At 42.1% G+C, this 20,312-nt stretch overlaps 1 protein-coding gene across 2 annotated transcripts; it reads right to left on the bottom strand.

The window, feature by feature from the left end:
- Positions 1 to 209: 209 nt before the first annotated feature.
- LOC106582861 (leucine-rich repeat neuronal protein 1) lies at positions 210 to 12,811 on the bottom strand. Of its 2 annotated transcripts, XM_014166409.3 has the most exons (3): positions 12,679 to 12,811; positions 12,455 to 12,553; positions 210 to 3,440 (listed from the first exon to the last, which is right to left on the bottom strand). In XM_014166409.3, the coding sequence occupies exon 3, from the start codon at positions 3,189 to 3,191 to the stop codon at positions 1,029 to 1,031; it is 2,163 nt and encodes a 720-aa protein (XP_014021884.1). In that variant the 5' UTR covers positions 3,192 to 3,440; positions 12,455 to 12,553; positions 12,679 to 12,811; the 3' UTR covers positions 210 to 1,028. The 2 variants fall into 2 exon arrangements, with proteins under 2 accessions (XP_014021884.1, XP_082823525.1); XM_082967399.1 differs by lacking the exon at positions 12,455 to 12,553.
- Between the last annotated feature and the right edge of the window lie 7,501 nt (positions 12,812 to 20,312).

Genomic DNA, 20,312 nt, shown 5'->3' with positions numbered 1-20,312 from the left:
ATATAACGCATAATTTACTATAATGTCATAATGTAAAACACATCTTACCATCTCCCCGCACTACATGTTTTCATTTTTGTTATATGGAATTATGGCAAACACCTTTGTGGTCAAAGTAAATGCTTAAGGTTTGAAATGAATATATTTTTCCAGAGCCTGTTTTTACTATATATGATGTAACATACAAATAATGACACAAGGTCTGGAAATGGTATAAAAAAATATGAGGAAAAAAGTATTTTATTTTTGCTTGCTCCTCAATATACAACATACAGTATTTGCGTGTGTAAATCACAACAAAATCAGTGATCATTGAATGATTCTAGCAAAATCAAAAATAATATTCTGAGAATTTAAAAAGCTTTAAGTCTACTTACCTAGTTATTAAACATTCATATTTCTATTGCTGGTTTATGGTATTTTCTCTGCAAACTTAAGTTCTTAATAAAAAATTACTGTTTGTTAATGTCAAAAAAGTCATTGAAATTATAGTTGATACAACATTACAGAACAATTGCTAACATTATTCAATAGACAGTATATCAAGTCTAAACTTACTTTGTCAGCTTATATTGTAGTCCATAGACAAATTGGTTTATATATTGCATTGTACAACAGTTAACACTTAAACTGTTTTATGAGAAAAAAAACATTGTATTCGCTAAGAATACTTCCAGAGAAAGAAATCAAAATGGATCCAATTCCAGCTCCAGCAAGTTGATCCAGACTGAATCCATGACAATACCCATGCTATGATATCAAAACAAGTATTCAAAATAAAGCACAATGACTACCAAGTCCTGGGAGCTAAACAAAGCTGCCATATTGACTGTCAAAAAGGGGGCAAGAAGAGAAAGGCAATACACTATACTAAAAAGTCTGAAATATCTGTCTGTTCTTCGCCTCAAATGAGCAAAGCAGAAAACTGCAAAAAAATATTTCATATTACTGTCACACAAAGAAGCAAAATAAGTGACTTTGTGCTCCTAAAATGTGTTATTTCTGGTTTACCCCACGTGTAGTAGCTTTCACCACATGTAGTAGCTCCGTGTTGTGTCCACCTGGCCTGGTTTGGTCTCTGATGAGGAGGAAACCTCTTTCTCCTTCTCACTGTCCGCCTCCCACAGGTTGATTAGGGGAGGGTAAAGCTCATTGAGGGGGATGGAGGATGTTTTCTGCATGTACTTTTTCAGGGAGTGATTGTAGTTTTTCCTCTTCCACTTCTTGGAAATGTACACAGCCATAGAGGCTAGGCTGATGATGCCGAACATGGTACCCATGACCGCTGCGAGAGCGGTGTTAGTGCCTTGGTCAGATATCTCCACAGCGAAGGCAGCGTGCTTCGTTGTGACATTGACACAGGACTTCTGTGTCTGCTGGTGGATGTTGGAGACGGTGAGACATACCTCATACTCGGTGGCGGGCTGTAGGTGTGTGAGGTTATACTCATGGACATCCACTGGGACCCTGGCTGTGTAGGTGATGTGGGGGTTGTCTATCTTCATGGTGGCAGATGACCACTTGAGGTTGGAGGTCATGACGTTGGAGTTGACCTTCCAGGAAACCAGGATGGAGTGGGACTCAGTCTTCTTCACGTACACTTTCATCAACTGGGTGCTGTCTAAGAGAGTACCATTCACCCTAATAGCAGTCACCCGAGTGTCCGCCCCCTCAGCATTCTGGGCCACACAGGTATACCTGCCAGAGTCCTCGACCTGGATTTGAGAGATACGCAGTGTTCCCTCGCTACTGAGGCTGTATTTATCAGACAGGGTTTCCACCATCACCTTGTTCCCTACAGGTGTGACCCAGTAGATATCTGGCTCAGGCTGGGACATGGCACGGCAGTCCAGGTCCACAGTCATGCCTATGTCCAGGTTCAGGTGGTTGGGAAAGCTGTCGTGGGAGATCATGGGCAGGCACTGCTCTGCTGAGTCCTGCTGGAGCAACTCCCTCACATGCTGACCTCTGACCTCAACTGGAAGGGCACAGAACATGGAGAGGGGTTCCATGAAGCGGATGCTGGTCTTGTTGGAGCTCATCCACTGTATGACGCAGTCACATCGCAGGGGGTTGCTGTGGATGCTGATCTCACGCAGGTTGGGCAGGGAGTCCACAGTGGACTGGTAGAGGGCGTTAAGGGCATTGTTGTTCAACATGAGGCTCTCCAGGGCAGGGACGTCACGGAAAGCCTGGCGGTTCACGTAGGAAAATTTGGGGTTATTCGTAGCCTCCAGCTTGGTAAGCTCAGGGAGGTTATCGACGGCAAAGCGGTCAATGGAGACCAGCTCCCCCATGTTGTTTATGCCCAGCTCTTTCAGCCTCAGCATGTTCTTAAAGTCCCCCTCTTGGATTTTGTGCACAGGGTTTTTGTTCAAGTCCAAGAACTTGAGGTTAGGTAGTTTCTGAAGGGCGTTCTGAGGAACTCTAATTAGCTTATTGTCGTAGAAGGAGAGACTCTCTAGGTTGTCTAGTCCCACAAAGGCATTTCCAGGGATGTCTGTTAAATCCATTCCAGCCAGAACCAAGCTCCTCAGGTTTACAAGCGGCTTGAAGTTAAAGTCCAGGATGCCAACAACAGGATTTTCCCCGATCATGAGTATCTCAAGGTTGGGCGTTGACTCAAACCAACGACTGTCAATGGCCTTGAGCCTGTTGGAGTTGAGATGGAGCCTAAGCAGATTGTGCAGACCAGAGAGGGCGTTTGGGGAGATTATGTTGATCTGGTTATGGTTGATGTAAAGCTCTTGCAGGTTGCTGAGGTCCTGTAGGCAGTAGTCAGGCATTTCAGTAATCTGGTTCTCTTCAAGGTGCAGTGTGGTGAGCTGGGACATGTTGGTGAGGCCCACATCGTGGATCCTGCTGAAGTTGTTCTGAGACAGGTCCAGCTCGGTCAGGTTGAAGAGCTGCTCCAGCTCTTCACTGGTTCTGGCGATGTAATTGCTCTGCAGGAGAAGCACCTGAGTGTCGCTGGACAGGTTGCCTGGGATGCGTGTGAGACGGAGGTCGTTACAGTCCACCGTCGTGGCTTCTCTGTAGGTGGATTGGGGGGTGAACCAGGGTCGGATCTCACACACACACAGCTGGGGACACTCATTATCTCTCTGGATGGAGGATAGTCCAACGGACGTCAGAATCAGGCCAGCCAACAACTGTCCTAATAGACAGTAGATGAACCTCCCTCTAGCCATGCTGTCTGTCTGTGTTCACCGGTCCAAACCCACAGAGGGTTGGACACCAGAAAAGGTTGATGACCTTGGAAAGAGCTGTGTTATTGTCATTAACCAGAGGTTTTGCTGACTTGTAGTTGTATCCCTGTAAAATGGTCCAGGTGGAAAAAGATGTGCAGGGGGTTCCAGTGAAACAGTTCCAGAGTTATAGTGAGCCTCCCACTGTTCAGAGTGTTTCTTTCATCAAAACCTCAGGACTGCACGGTGAGTCTGTAAAACAAAGACAAAAAAGACTATGGGTTACTGTACAGTCTAGTTTAATGCATGGACAACCAGGAACACATTCAGTTGAAGTCGGAAAATGACATACACCTTAGCCAAATACATTTAAACTCAGTTTTTTACAATTCCTGACATTTAATCCCAGTAAACATTCCCTGTCTTAGGTCAGTTAGGATCACCACTTTATTTTAAGAATGTGAAATGTCAGAATAATAGTGGAGAGAATGATTTATTTCAGCTTTTATTTCTTTCATCACATTCCCAGTGGGTCAGAAGTTTACATACACTCAATTAGTATTTGGTAGCATTGCCTTTAAATTGTTTAACTTGGGTCAAACGTTTCGGGTAGCCTTCCACAAGCTTCCCGCAATAAGTTGGGTGAATTTTGGCTCATTCGTCCTGATAGAGCTGGTGTAACAGAGTCAGGTTTGTAGGCCTCCTTGCTCGCACACACTTTCTCAGTTCTGCACACACATTTTCTATGGGATAGAGGTCAGAGCTTTGTGATGACCACTCCAATACCTTGACTTTGTTTTCCTTAAGCAATTTTGCCACAACTTTTGAAGTATGCTTGGTCATTGGAAGACCCATTTGTGACCAAGCTTTAACTTCCTGACTGATGTCTTGAGATGTTGCTTCAATATATCCACATCATTTTCCTCCCTCATGATGCCATCTATTTTGTGAAGTGCACCAGTCCCTCTTGCAGCAAAGCACCCCACAACATGATGCTGCCACCCCAATGCTTCACGGTTGGGATGGTGTTCTTCGACTTGCAAGCCTCCCCCTTTTTCCTCCAAACATAACGATGGTCATTATGGCCAAACAGTTCCACTTTTGTTTCATCAGAAGTACGATCTTTGTCCCCATGTGCAGTTGCAAAGTCTGGCTTTTTGTGGCGGTTTTGGAGCAGTGGCTTCTTCCTTGCTGAGCGGCCTTTCAGGTTATGCTGATATAGGACTCGTTTTACTGTGGATATAGATACTTTTGTACCTGTTTCCTCCAGCATTTTCTCAAGGTCCTTTGCTGTTGTTCTGGGATTGATTTGCACTTTTCGCACCCAAGTACATTCATCTCTAGGAGACAGAATGCGTCTCCTTCCTGAGCGGTATGACAACTGCGTGGTCCCATGGTGTTTATACTTGTGTACTATTGTTTGTACAGATAAACATTGTACCTTCAGGCGTTTGGAAACTGCTCCCAAGGATAAACCAGACTTGTTGAGCTCTCCAATTTTTTTTCTGCGGTCTTGCTGATTTTTTTTTTTTTTTTCCCATGATGTCAAGCATAGAGGCACTGAGTTTGAAGGTGGCCTTGAAATACATCCACAGGTACACCTCCAATTGACTCAAATTATGTCAATTAGCCTATCAGAAGCTTCTAAAGCCATGACATAATTTTCTGGAATTTTCCAAGCTGTTTATAGGCACAGTCAACCTAGTGTATGTAAACTTCTGACCTACTGGAATTGTGATACAGTGAATTATAAGTGAAATAATCTGTCTGTAAACAATTGTTGGAAATATTCCTTGTGTCATGCACAAAGTAGATGTCCTTACCGACTTGCCAAAACTATAGTTTGCTAACAAGAAATGTGTGGAGTGGTTGAAAAACAAGTTTTAATGACTCCAACCTAAGTGTATGTAAACTTCCGACTTCAACTGTATAGCATAAACAATTTGATTTATGAGACAGGGAGTTGGTGAAAAGTAGTGTCTAGGGTAAATGTAGGGTATACTGTATCATACGTCTAGTCATATTAGGTTAATCAAAAGTTACATGTCAGCCATGTTAAATAAAACATGAATGTAACACAGTTCATGATGATGTTGAGAGCAAACCTTCTGTTTGGCTGACGTTTACATCTTCATCTCCCTGAGAGATTATTAATGTGAATTATGCAGCATCATCAGTTGAAGAAAAATGCTAAATCAGATCATTATAATGCAGGCACAAAAAAAAAAAAATTGTATATACTTGGACACAGATCAAATTCACTTGAGTGCTTTCATCTATCCAACAGGCCCATCAGCAATAGATCATTAGCTTCTCTGCACATCATTAAATACTCTGAGATATGTCAGTATTCTCCATGCCTCTGAAGAAAATAAATGATGGCAGAAGTATGTTCCTAGATTATTAATGAAAGAGCCACTGTGTCCTGGTTTTGGTACAGAAATATGGTGGATTTCTTTTAACATTTGTTGTGTATTTCTGAGAGAAGCCTTCAGTGAGCATTGCAAGTACAGTATTTTGTAAAAAGCATACATCACACTTCTCCTCAGCCTCAACAGTCAGTTATTCATCCAGAACTACTTTTGTCCAAGGACTTCAGGAGAAGGACTTGTAAATCCAGAATCTGGCCCAATGGTCTAGTCTTGTGAGGAGCATAACAGGAGCACTGGCATCTGCCATACCATACAGTGCTGACTAACAAATAGGCCACAATACTATTAAACCTCAAGTTAATATGTGATATCAATTAGCATTGACTCTAATTGTGGTAATGTTCTTGAACATAATGATTTCACTGACAATTGAGTTGGTTCCTAGGCTTTTGCTCCCATCACTAAAGTGTGTTAGTGATTTTGCAGAGGAGAGGCAGGCACATATGCACACTTGAGCAACTACAAGGTTCTGTAATTGAGTTCTGAATGTGGCAAGTGGAAATCAATAAGGACTGATTCCTCCCTGTAACTACCGGAACATTCAGACCATTTGAAATAGTGCTTAACTCTTTGAGTACCAACCTGTTCTGTATGTGTAGTAAAAGTATAGAATGTAGATGGGCTAGCTGGCTCTACCATGGTGGAATCCTGTAGGGCATTATAATCTGAGCAACACTTAAGAAATCCTGTAACCTAATTAGGTGAATTTACTAAAGGAGGTATCAATCTCAGTGAGTGAGTATTGCATTGCCATAGGCCTTCTTAACCTAACAGTGTCTATGGTCAACACTCTCTAATAGGCTTTGGAACTAAAGAGCTGACTAATTCATCTGAGTGCAAAACTGCTTGGCAACAGAGCAAGGGTGACATGAAACAAGTTTAAGCTCTTCCTGCACAGGGTATTTTTCTCCTGGGACAGGGTGAAAGAACGGTAATACAGACATGTTCCTTAAGCTAAAGCAGAATAAGTGAGTGGAGGTGGATATCAATCCAAGGAAATGTAACAGTTGAAACCCTCATGAGAGATGTTTTATTTATTTCATTTAACTACGCAAGTCAGTTAAGAACAAATGATTATTTACAGTGGGTTAACTGCCTTGTTCAGGGACAGAATGACAGATTTTTACCTTGTCAGCTTGGGGATTCGATCTAGCAACCTTTCAGTTACTAACCCAACACTCTAACCACTAGGCTACCAGACACCCCGAGATACAGCTCACTGTGCATCTACTTTAATTAAAAACAACTGTAGCCTATCTCATGTTTATTCACTGACTATTCACTGACTATTCACAGAAAAAAAACATATTCAAACCATTCTATTGAAATGTAAGAAAACTGCTTATTATTGGACCCTTATGTCATTGCACTAATGCTTTTAATGCACTACAGAATTATAGTAGTGTATGTATTCTGAACACACCATTTGAGACTAAGGTTGAGCCTGAACAGAGAGTCCTCAGTCAGCCATTACTGATAGGCTTAAATAGGCTTAGAAGTAGCCCACAATGCCTCAAAAACACATAAAAGTGACAAAGTTATGCAAGTTCTTAAATCCTGAAGTTTAAGGCAATAAATATGGAGCCTTAAAGGTTTCACAAGCTAAAGGATTCCCATTGATACCATTGGTTTAAATCTGATATTTCAATTTACTCCTACTGTAGTTATGCATTCTCTCATAATGCCTCCATTTATCACAATGGGGTTAATCTGAGATTCTGTTCATGACGCCGAACGACCTTAGAGATGGGACCATTTCAGTGTGAGAGGTGACATTTAAGTGGCCATCATTTCATGTGAGACTTTGTATTCCAAACAAGGGCTTCAGTTCAAATATTATCTAAAAGGTCTAAGCCAAAGATTAAAAACATACACGTTTTTGTTTCTTTTACTCTCATAGCTTCCCTGACAACAGTCGAAGCCAGTGAAAACAAAAAAAATATTGTTGTGTCCAGTTTGAACTGTCAGACAGAGATAACGGTGTCATTAAACATTTACAAGTATCAAAATGGTTATATTGGAAACAGTTTCGTTTTATAAGGCAGGTGGGGCGGGCGGGGGGGGCATATGAACGTTTAAGTGGGGTGGGTGTATCATTACTGCCTGGAACCATGACAATACAGCTGAAGAGAGCTTGTGAACTTGGCCAATGCTGTGTTAATAAACAGCTGTAAAGCCGCGTTGACACTACCCTGAAGCAGCCTTGACCGTGTTCTCCTGACCCAGAGGGCTCGGAGCCAGAGGAAACTCAGCCTTGAAACCTGGCCTCCACAGCCACACAGCAGGGGGGAAGAAAACAACACTACATGGAAGGAAAGAAAAAGCTATTCAGTTTGAATCAGGACAGCCTTTGTATCCTCAATGGGGGTACTTAACCTAAATACAGTAGTCACAGTTAATACTATGTGATCCTATGGGTAAGTGATTTGAAGATCACAATTTTCTGTGATATTGTAGTACAGCCTGTATGAATTCATATGGGCACAAAGCTACTTTAGCACATGATATGTAAGCGCATTTCTCCTTGGTATACATGATTCTTGGGCATCAGTGGTTACTGGTACGCACAGTAGTTGTAGCTTGTCTGCTATGAGCCAAAATGGCATATGACAACCATGAAAAGGATTATTTATGAGTGATACACTTGCCATTGTCTATCCAGAAAACTCTCTGTCCTTTGTCAAGAACTCATACTACTCCTACCTCGGTGCACCTGCTATGAAACATCTGCTAAACTGTGTACACGACCAATACACTTTGATTTGATTTGAATACCAAAATTGCAAAACAGTGTCAACCAAAAATATGTTTTCAACACCAAGTCATTGCCGTCAATGTTACAGTATACTATTCTGTTTCATGTGAACGTTTCCATGTTGGCTTTCATCTGATGTACTCCATTTTAAATATAAAGAGACTGCGACAAAATAATGACGTTCATGGGCTGACTGTGTGTCCTTGAATGGATGGTAATGGAAATAAGGGTGTTCTTGAATGAATGGTAAACTAAACGAAAGTATGTATGGGAAAATTCTACATTTACAGTATATATACAATACTTCAAACAAACTCCAAGAGGACAACCGCACAATAAATATCTGGTACACAGACACTCAGGCTATACATAATAGACACACAACACAGAGCTTTAAAAAAAATCAAATGTTAGCTGTACTCTTGTTATATAGTTATACATTACAATACAAATCTGTGTAATCAAATAGAAGAGACTGTGCTGGAAAATCTAATGGTTCACTTCACTACTGTACCTCTAGTTGTCAGATAAAACTGAATCATGCGAAGAATACATGAATACAAATTGACAATTGAGAAATATTTGAGTTACAGGATTCTTTTTGAATGCTGATGGTTAAGGATTTGCTTGTTCCCAGGTCTTTGAAATGTAATGAGGAGTGAAATCCATTTTTCCATGAGAAGGGTGTTTACTTTTCAATCCTGTGTACACAGTGCATATTACTCACAGAGAGGTGAGCAATAGAAGACATGAAATCCCATCCCATAATTCTGACATCTAAATAAACAAGATAAGGCTTCCCTTAGGGACAATCAAATTTAAGTCAATTCTCCACCATCACCAATCCCTCTAGAACTCCCTCTAAACCAAGTGAAAAAACTAATTCCACGGAGGGCCGAGTGTCTGCGGGTTTTCCCTGCCTTCCTTGTACTTGATTGATGAATTAAGGTCACTGATTAGTAAGGAACTCCCCACACCTGATTATCTAGGGCTTAATTGAAAGGAAAAAATAAAAACCTGCAGACACAAGGCCCTCCATGGAATGAGTTTGACACCCCTGCTTTAAACGGACACTCACGCTCAAATAAATGTTTTTAAATATTCAAATGTAACCTTTACTGAACTAGGCAAGGCAGTTAAGAACAAATTCTTATTTACAATGATGGCCTACCCGGGCCAAACCCAGGCCAATTGTGCGCTGCCCTATGGGACTCCCAATCACGGCCAGATGTGATACTGCCTGGATTCAAACCAGGGACTGTAGTGACACCGCTTACACTGAGATGCAGTGCCTTAGACAGCTGCGCCAGTCGGGAGTCCTATGCTAACTCTATAATTGAGTGACAATAAGCAAATACAAAATGAGAAAGTAGATTTTCAACACACTCGTTCATTTGAGGAGTGTAAACATGAAGTCGAAGATAACAATAACTGTTGATAAGCCCTGAGGCACTCGAGGGGCAGGCTTGAAGGGTGCTCAGAATCCATTATTCTGATTCCTAAAAGCCCATGAACATTTACACCTCCGTAAGAGTCTGGTGGGCTGGGATTGGGAAAAGAAATTGGTAGCTAGCACAGAGAAGATTTTTAAGATCAGTAAGTATTAAAATAACTATATTCCCATGAAAGGGTGGGAGAGGTGAAATAAGTTACATACAGGAGGGTTTGGGAGGGAAGTATGTTGTACAGTATGATACGAGGAGCAGAATCAACTGGCCGGCTCAAATTATGTCCTGCATTAAATGGTTCAGCCTCTTCATGTCATGTCAACATGAGAAGATGCATGTTGATTGTAGGCTAGATTAGAATATGAAAAATATTCATATTGTACATCTCTGTAGTCATAAGATATCTGTGAGAGAGGTGTGTTGAGTCTTTCCGGTATTAAGAACACTGTAAAGTGAAGCGTTACCTGAAATGTATGCTTGTATTTGTAGCCTGTGCCCTTCGCACTGAGAAAATAGAACAGTAATGTCCCACCACTAAGCCTGGGGTGTTTGGGCCACTAAGCCCACTGTAAAAGTTCCATTCTGCACAGAATGATTTCTTCAGCTGATTATGAGGACAGAATTAGTTGAACAGCTGCTGAGCCTGTACCATGCCTTATCTCTGAGATCCACACAAAGACTAATGGGTTGCCCCTTTTTACAAGAATAATGGGAGAAGCTTGAGCGCAACACCCTCCACTCAACCCTCCCCTTCCCTACCAAGCCCCCCTATCCCCAGCCCCCGCCCCAGCCCCAAGGGAACTCACTTCTCCATGGTGGAGGGTATTGTGGCTTTCTCACTGACTCCTAACAACCCTGCCTGGTGGACAGACACAGGCCTATTAGCAGGCCTTTGTCACAGAGTGTTCTCACAGTAAAGTGTGTGTGTGTGTGTGTGTGTGTGTGTGTGTGTGTGTGTGTGTGTGTGTGTGTGTGTGTGTGTGTGTGTGTGTGTGTGTGTGTGTGTGGAGGGGGAGGGGGAGGGGGAAGGGTTATACCCCCAGGGTAGACAGAAGAAATGGCCAGACTCCTCATCAGGCACCTTGCCACTCTTCTGCCCCTCCTCTAATACTTTGTTCTTTGAGTTTTGAGAAATGGATTTGCCCGCTGTTCACTGTCAGTTTGGTCACTGCCAATCTGGTCTTGGAGTGTAACCTGACATATCACATAGGGCTCACAACAAGGTCAAGTGTTGTGTCTTTAGCATTACTCATTTCTTTATTTGAACTGCTGTAAGAAAAAGGTCATCCTCAACACTTTATTTTTTTTTCAGTCTAGACACTGACAGCCTATGTCACACTGCCAACACTGACTGAGGCTCAGCAGGCAAAGTGGTGACGTGACAATTCTAGCATAGGCAACTTGAAACCACAGCAATGAGTGACATCCTATAAAACAATGAATGTCTGTATCTAAGTGATGAGAAATGACAACTTTAACAGACTGACCGATAACTATAAGTCCTTGCACCCATAGCTCTGTCTATGAATTTGAGAGTGGTAACATTTCTCCAACCCCATCCCTCAGCTTTTTACCGAAATGGGGGGGGGGGGGATCATCTTTGTTATTGTTTCTACTGTTGATTACTGCTTTAAAACAGTGCCAGAGATACTGCTCCACTACCATAGCCTAGCCCTAGTGTTGACAAAAACTGTTGGTCATACAAAGGGGGAATAAGAAGCTTGTGAGACAATAGTCTAAGTTAATAACCTCAGCTATTACATAGGAGCAACAGCTGCAAAACAGCAGACGCGTATATACAATGACAATAGGCTACCCCACTCCCTGCCCCCCTTTTACAACCTGTTCTCTCTTAGATATTCTTGAAACATTGGACTTTTTTTTCTTACAGACCGGTTGCCCGGTTCGAATTCTGCCGAAATAGACTAATGAAATAATCGAGACATCTGCCCACATGCTTTCGCATCTATATGCAAATCACATATTCCCAACGTTGCGTGCACCACGCGTGCCTGCCTACATTTATGCGCAGCGGTGAGCCACACGAGGATCAAAGTTTGTTTCCCGAGCACGTTATCTGACGCATTGAGATGTTGAAATTTGTATAATTCTGATTGTGAATGGCCGGAATATAATTACAAGAATAATAGATGCAGATATAAAACAACAGGCAGAGTAGTCTTAATCCTGATCAATTATCTAGATAGCCGGATATTACATTATTATAAAAATCGGTTGGCTATTAGTTATTATTTCGCATAAAAGGCTATTGCCTTGGGTCCCTCCACCCCATGCACAGCAAGTCATGCCCTGGCAGTGATGCAGTAACGGTAGGTTGTTGGCAAACAAATACAATTTTGTTAGGGAAATGTCACCTTCACAGAAAAATTGATACTATGACCGCTGTTTTTTCTGGCCACGTTTAACCTTATTGTGAAGGTAAGTGTCAGACAATCGGTGTACAGCCACGGAGTTCCAGTTTTCATAACATCCACGTCCACCTGTTCTACTACTGCAAAATACCTCGAAAGAGCATGCCAGGCTACAAAATAAACAGCCTCCGTTTAATATATTCTGACTTTGTTCAAACATTAGCCTAATTAAAGCAATAATTGTAAGTATTGGCCTCACCTCGTGGATATGCAATCCCCTCTCTTCTCAGTTGCATCCAGTTTCTTTGGACATCAGTAAGGTTTATGCAAATAGCCTTCACCTCTATGCGTCAATAGCCTACATCCCCAACAAATGCATACAATAAATACATAGATAGCCTGAACGGATTCCTTAAATATGATCATGTACAATTATTCTTCCTCTATTCCATGTGATTCAAGCAGCAACTCAGGTAAGCTAACCTTAGAGCAGAGCATAGTGCAGATTGTAGAGACATCCAAACGCCAACTGAAGCCACATTGACTAGTTGCCTGCCGATATTCTACTCTTCGCCCGTAGCCCACTGCTCCTTCAAGGAAAATATGAAAACAGCACCTGGCGCTGTCCAGACGAGTCAGCTGATTCCTGACTACGCGATTGGCTGCTGGCTGGTGCCTGTCATTCTCACCCAAGCATAGCACCATCTGTTCGATGATTGTTGTGATGGGGACAAAGGCAGGCGCTAGGGCTGCGCAGTTGGAGAACGAGGGGAGTGGATAGAGAAACGCAAAGGGGGGCACTTTTTCTTGATTTTCCTTGTGAGAAAGTCTTCTGCCTGCGGCCCCCTCTTTCATCCAGACTGCAATGCTACGTCTGTTGCCCCAGCTTGACAAGGAGACAATGTGCCTCTTTGTTTTGCTGTTGTTGAGTTGCTCTGATTAAAGTTGTTTAATATGCAACCGTTCTATTTGTTGCTCCACTTGAGCTTTGTAACATTGTATACTTTGAACAAATGTCAGCAGTAACTGGAGGGGTCTTTTTGTTAGAATAGAGATATACTGCAGACCTTCAGCAAAGTTGAATTGGCTGATTAATTATTGACAGTCTCACCTATTTTAGACCAGATAGACAGAACCCTAGGTTTATGGCAAGACCTGAAAATGATTTCAATCCAAACCCAGATCTTTTCAGGTCTCCCTAGGCAGTGACTCAGATGTAATGGACCCAACACATTATTCGGTGTTGTAGTTGCAGCATTTAGATTTGCGCAATAGTGTATGATGGCATCACATTTATCACAGGGGACAGTTTAAGTATGCATCATTGCGTCCTGTATCAAAAGGTTGGCTGGTCCTCATTAATGTCCTGTAGGTCACTTCATTACTCCCTCTTTGTTTACAAAGCTCTGCTAGGTCTACACAAGCTGCAGACTTGCCTAACTTCGGTGTTGAAGTATAAAAACATGAGTTACAAAACACGTTCACAGGGTTGGTTAACTCATGAGGTTCCTCAGTTCTCCACCGAATTAGGTGAATCCGCTTTTAGTTTTACTACTCCCCACTGCTGGAACAATTCACAGATCTTATTAAAATAGGGTGTTCTGGTGCCACTTAGGCAGTGTTGACCCCTTGTTAAAATAAAGGTGAAATAAAAATATAAAAAATGAATGATGCTGAGAATCCTTTTAGTGAGGGTTGAACCCACATTAACCCACTCCAGGCACAGGAACACACAAGGCTGAGTGAACCTGCTCTTGCAACATAACCCTGTTGCCATGTCTCAAAGTACATGGCAACAAACCAGAGAGGAGCCAAGTGAAAACTGAAAGGGTTGAAGTGGAAGACCTGAATGAATAATTGCACCTCCACCTCTATTCTCCAACCATCTCCTGCTCTCTTCACATCCATGTGTTGCTGGAGAACTTTTCTTTATTAGAACAAGAACTATACACTCCAAGCAATCCATGTCATGTTGAAGAAGTAGACCTAAATGTTTTTCTGGTAGACACCCCTTACCCTGCTCTGTAAATGTCAAAAAGGTCCAATTTATTTTCAAGAAAGTGAGGCTTGATGTCACTTGGACTGCTCTCCTTGAGTGTTCTTCACTTTGAAGCACCTTGATCCCAATGCACTCCACAACATGAGATAGATGAGACATGCACACTCTTGAAATCTAAGGTTCATGACTGGCAAGATGAACTATTCCAAGTCTATGCTCAGTGATTCATTCCAGTTGAAAGTGAACACCTCAGGTTGAGACTGAAATCATAACAGGTTTAAAGCTTTAATCCTGAACCTAATCTATCCTCGATCTACGATCCCTAGGCATAAAAAGACATATGTGTTTGTGAACTGATTGACTGGTCAAACATGATACAAAAAGGACTGATACCAAGCCTTTAAAAAATGACTCTGAGCTTTCATCCTTTCTGGAAAGATAAAGTCAACAGTTTGAGCTGTACACCAGGAGGTAGATCTTGCAGACTGTGCAAGACCCATGGCTTCAAAGCCTCCCTTGGTGAGGTGACAGGAGAGGTGGGCAGGGAGGAGGCAGGTAGGGAGGAAAGCTCTTATCGACTCCTCCCAGGCCTCTGTTTGTCCGTCCCTGTCCACGGAGAGAGATGAAGACAGATGGCCAGCTCTGGCCCTGATAGAGAGAGGCTGCAGTGAAAACACAGGCTGTCTGAAGCTGGATGGGCAGATGGATTGACCAAATGAGGTAGGGAGGAATGTCAGGAAGAAGGCTCCATCTTGCACCGTTACCTCTTCCAGGTGTATTGTGGTGGTATATGACAATGGAGCTGCTTTTTGATGATTCATGTCTGTTCATATCGGTAAAAATGCAACATTGGGGGTGATCATAGGCATCAACTGTTTGTAATTCAAGCAAAATTATAATGTATTGTTCCTCCTGAGAACTTCACAGCCTTTTCATTGAGGAACTTCTCAAAGGGACATCTCCCACCGGTCATCGCAGTAGATCTGAAGGTCTTGTTGTGTAGTTCTTGAAGGTCTTGATACAAGGTCTTTGGTGTAGTCAAATGGGCCTATCACACAGAAGATAATATAATGGCAATAAAGACTATATTGTCTCAGTAAGATCACGACACGCAGATAGTTGCTCCAGTTGTGATAGAGTCTTTGGCGTGCGTGTCCTGCTTTAATTCCAGTCATTTTGTATTCACAGTATCGATGCCTGGTATTGATTCCTCCCATTAACTTGTGCGGTAAACAGTGTGTTTTATCAGGCGTGGTCATCTGCTTCCAGGATGATTCTCTGTGAATACTAAAGTCCACATCACATAACAAGCGTTAAAGGGGAGCTCGGGAGCACAAACAACAAACACATTTGTGCTTGGTGTCTCAGTTTCTAATATCCCTTAATCTCACAAAGGGACAGTCTCTGGAATGACCATAAAGCTATCACTCACAGCTGCCAGCTGCAACTGAATGACTGTGATGTTTTATGTGAAATGTGAAGGGGTGTGAGGAGAAAACTAAAACAGTTGAGAATATGGACCGTGCAAGGAATACTTATTGGTAACTAATACTGTTTAGGAGTGCGTTGATATGGATAGCTGTATCAAGTGAATTTGTTTCCATCGGCTACATTGTACATGTCTGATGATGGACAGTGATAACAGAGAGTGTGATTAATGTGACTGATCGTTACTCATTTCCAGGATGATGTGTCAAGTCGAAGTGAGAGGTGCTGTGGGAGAGTCTGGTCAGACTGTGAGCATGATGCCTGGCCAGAGTGACATGGCATTTAGCTGTGAGTCAGCCAGGAGGTCAGCCTGTCAGGACCACTGACCGTCAGCCATGTATGGGCCTACTGACACTACTTTGAGGAGGCAGCACCAGATGGAGACATTCCCTCAGCCTCATATGACAGAAGTAACAACAGTATCTCTCTTCTCCCTGCAGCCCTACTGACTGAACGTGATCCAGTGGGAAGGAGCTGAGACACTCCTCCTCTTAGACAAGTCAAACATCGTCCCACTGCAGTACATCGTGACCTTTCTCTCTTTGAACATGATCTTCTCAACATTCAGCAAAGTTGCTTTGTTTTACAAATTCCACCACTGATCACACTTGTCTTTCCTGCAACAGAGCACAGCCCTGCTCTTCCCAGACTTATCCAAAGCAAAGGTGGTGGATAAATGAAGATAGTCCACTCAGGTCTACATAACTGTGTGTGTCTCCCATAGATACCAATGCAATTGCAGCTGGGCCTGCTCTACTTAGTTCATTGACTTTCATTGAACCAAAAAAAGAGAGAAAAAAAACAGGGAGGGGGGTGTCTCGCTTCCTCTTTAGTTTCTGTTTAATGGTCTTTTCTGCTCTGCATAGCTCTGAAGTCTCTTCCAGCCCTTTTCCTACAACTGTCGAGCCTCACACCACGCTGCTCTCCTCCACTGGCTGATTGAAGTTTGTTCATATTTCACTCTGAGATGAGAATAAGAATGTAGGGCAGGCTTAAGACAGAGCCTCTGCAGGATGTTGAGAGCAACTTGTCCTCTTAATCTGCTACCTGAGGCAGAGGTAGTGCAAATTGAAGATATGTTACTGTTAAGTTATTTAATTTCCATTCAACGTCCCATTCTTGCTTGTAATAAAGGATGCAGGATTATGGCAGTTTAGACATAATAGTTTCAAAGCACTGGCCAATAGAAAAGAAGGTTAGGCTATCATTTCATCTATTGGTGGAATCCACAGTTGTATACCTGTGTCACGTCCTGACCAGTAAAAGGGGTTATTTGTTATTGTAGTTTGGTCAGGGCGTGGCAGGGGGTGTTTGTTTGTGTGTTTTGGGGTTTTTGGGGTATGTTCTATGTTCTTCTATTTCTATGTTTTTTCTAGGGTATCTATTTCTATGTTGGAATTGTTTGGGGTTGGTCTCTAATTGGAGGCAGCTGAATCTCGTTGCCTCTGATTAGAGACCATATTTAAGTAGTTTTTTTTTTTCATTGTGTTTGTGGGTGGTTAATTTCTGTTTAGTTGTCTAACCTGACAGAACTGTGGGCTGTCATTTTTGTTTCTTTGTTTATACTGTTCTCAGTTTAAGAAATACAAGATGAGCACTAACCACGCTGCGCCTTGGTCTACTCCCTTCAACAGCCATTACAACCTGTTACTTAACCAGCACATAAACAATCTGGTAACATTAGTTCCATTTAAAGTCACAGGACTTGAACAAGACACATGCTAGATTCCTGAGCTCTCATATTCCCGCTGAGCACCTATAACATTAGCATGACAAAAATAATGTGTGAGTGTGTGTGCCTTCAGAAAGTATTCACACCACTTGACTTTTTCCACATTCCACATATTCTGTTACAAATTGGGATTAAAATTGATTTTATTGTTTTTTTGTCAACAAACTACACAAAATATTCTGCAATGAAAAATAAAACACTAACATATCTTGGTTAGATAAGTATTCAACCCCCTGAGTCAATAAGTGTTAGAATTGCCTTTGGCAGCGATTACAGCGATTACAGAGTCTTTCTGGATAAGTCTCTAAGGGCTTTGCACACCTAGATTGTACAATATTTGCCCATTATTCTGTCAAATTGGTTGTTGATCATTGACCATTTTCAAGTCTTGCCATAGATTTTCAATCAGATTTAAGTCGAAACTGTAACTCGGCCACTAAGGAATATTCATTGTCTTCTTGGTAAGCAACTCCAGCATAAATGCTGTCTTGTGTTTTAGGCTATTGTCCTGCAAAAAGGTGAATTCATCTCCCAGTGTCTGGTGGAAAGCAGCCTAACCCAAATTTTCCTCTAGGATTTTGCATGTGCTTAGGTCCATTTTGTTTATTTTTTTATCCTGAAAAACTCCCCAGTCCTTAACAATTACAAGAATACCCATAAAATGATGTATCCACCACTCTACTTGACAATATGGAGAGTGGAACTCATTTCGTATTCAGGTCAAAAAGTGAGTTGCTTTGCCACATTCTTTGCAATATTACTTTGTTGCCTCATTGCAAACAGGATGCATATTTTGGAATAGTTTTATTCTGTACAGGCTTCCTTCTTTACACTCTTTCAATTAGGTTAATATTTTAGAGTAACTACAATACTGTTGATCCATCCTCAGGTTTCTCCTATCACAGCCATTAAACTCTGTAATTGTTTTAAAGTCGCCATTGGCCTCATGGTGAAATCCCTATTTTGACCCATCTACCAATAGGTGCCGTTCTTTGAGAGGCATTGGAAAACCTCCCTGGTCTTTGTGGTTGAATCTTTGTTTGAAATTCACTGCTCGACTGAGGGACCTTACAGATAATTGTAAGTACAGAGATGAGGTTGTCATTCAAAAATCATGTTAAACACTATTATTGCACACAGAGCGAGTCCATGCAACTTATTATGTGACTTATTAAACACATGTTTACTCCTGAATTTATCGAGGCTTACCATAACAAAGGGGTTGAAAACTTAATAACTCAAGACATTTCAGATTTTCATTTTTAATTCATATGTAAAAATCTTGAAAAACAGAATTCTACTTTAACATTTTGGGGTTATTGTGTGTACAGTATGTGTACATCTGAGTGTGTGCCTCTAGGTATGAGATTCCTCACTGCCCCCACCCCCCACCCCACTCCTCACTCCTCGTCTCACTTTCAGTAAATACCCACCCAGGTGGCGTTGAGGAGAAAATATCAAATGTTAGTGTTTCTGAGTTCAGAATGGCTCTGTCCTCAGGCAATGTGGTGGCTAGTGACTGTGGGTCAAAAGTGAGAATCACAAAGTGGATGTCTGGGGATAACAAGGTCAAGGGTAGTGTAGTGAAAGGGATGGGAGGAGTCAGGCAGGGAGCGGAGATATCGCAGATAGACTGATAATGCTTGCGTTGCTACAGTTGCCAGGCAGATTTTATAGCTTGACGTCGACTATGCAGCCTGTCCTTTCCCTGACTGGGGGAATCTCATCTCTTCTGCTTGCCTACGCTCTCTCTTTCTCCCTCAGGTCTAAAAGGTTTTTTATCCTTCTCTCTTATACACACACACACACACACACACACACACAAACGCACACACACACATGCACACACACGCACACACACGCACACACATGCACACACACACACACACACACACACACACACACACACACACACAGACACACACATACACACACATACACAATACATAGCTAACATAAATATTCAGGTTAGATAAATTCAGAAAAATGGAGGAGCTGGAAGTGAACCATCCACATCAGTACCTGAGTATTTCAATAAATAAACATCCAGTAAGAGAGTTTTGCTGTAGGCTGTCACTCATAAGAGATGGTGGTAGTGTAGTCATCAGTTAAACATCCACAGGAATCCCCCAGCATTCCTCCTGGGGAAGGTCCACTGCCTCTGCGTCACTGGAGATGGCAGAAATTAATTTACTCAGCACATGCACAGGACTACGCCTTTTAAATATTGAATAACCTCTATCTAGTAACCACACATGTGCCTTTCATGGGCTGCTATACTGTACTGCCATCTCCCACAGAGTAGTGAGACAATTAAGTAGACAAGCTCAGGGCGAAGATCTCCTCCCAGAGAGACATCAGGGACTGTAACATTCTCTGTTTTACGGAATCATGGCACTCTACGAATATATTGTCCCCGTCCATTCAGCCAGACAGAAAGAAAGAATTCTCTGAGAAAAATAAAGTTTTTTTTTTTTTTTACAGGAACTCAAGTCCTTTTGTCCTCCCAACCAGGAATACCTTACCATCAAATGCTGACCGCATTACCTCCCGAGATAATTTTCTTCGGGTCATCTTCGCTGCCATGTATATTCCCCCCCCAAGCCGACACAGCGACGGCTCTGAAGGGACTATGTGTAAACTGTAAACCACATATCCTGAGGCCGCATTTATGGTATCGGGGGACTTTAATAAAGGAAATCTAAGGAAAACGCTATTGAAATTCTATCCACACATCTCCTGTGCTATATGTGCAACACAGACCCTGGATCATTGCTATCATTGCTAATTTCCCAGTCTGGGAAATGTTCTCGGTTGCCTCTGAGAATAGTGTCGATGTGTAGACTGACGCAGTGACTGGGTTCATCAGGAAGTTTATAGAGGATGTTGTTCCCACTG

Source organism: Salmo salar, chromosome 22 (assembly GCF_965601325.2).
Source record: "Salmo salar chromosome 22, fSalSal1, whole genome shotgun sequence".
Taxonomy (NCBI): domain Eukaryota; kingdom Metazoa; phylum Chordata; class Actinopteri; order Salmoniformes; family Salmonidae; genus Salmo; species Salmo salar.
The sequence above is the reverse complement of the archived record's forward strand: the minus strand, read 5'-3'. Positions and strand labels throughout refer to the sequence as shown.

Bases quoted from the DNA above. Each gene is read 5' to 3' on its own strand.
- LOC106582861 (XM_014166409.3), bottom strand. From the start codon at position 3,191: ATGGCTAGAGGGAGGTTCATCTACTGTCTATTAGGACAGTTGTTGGCT.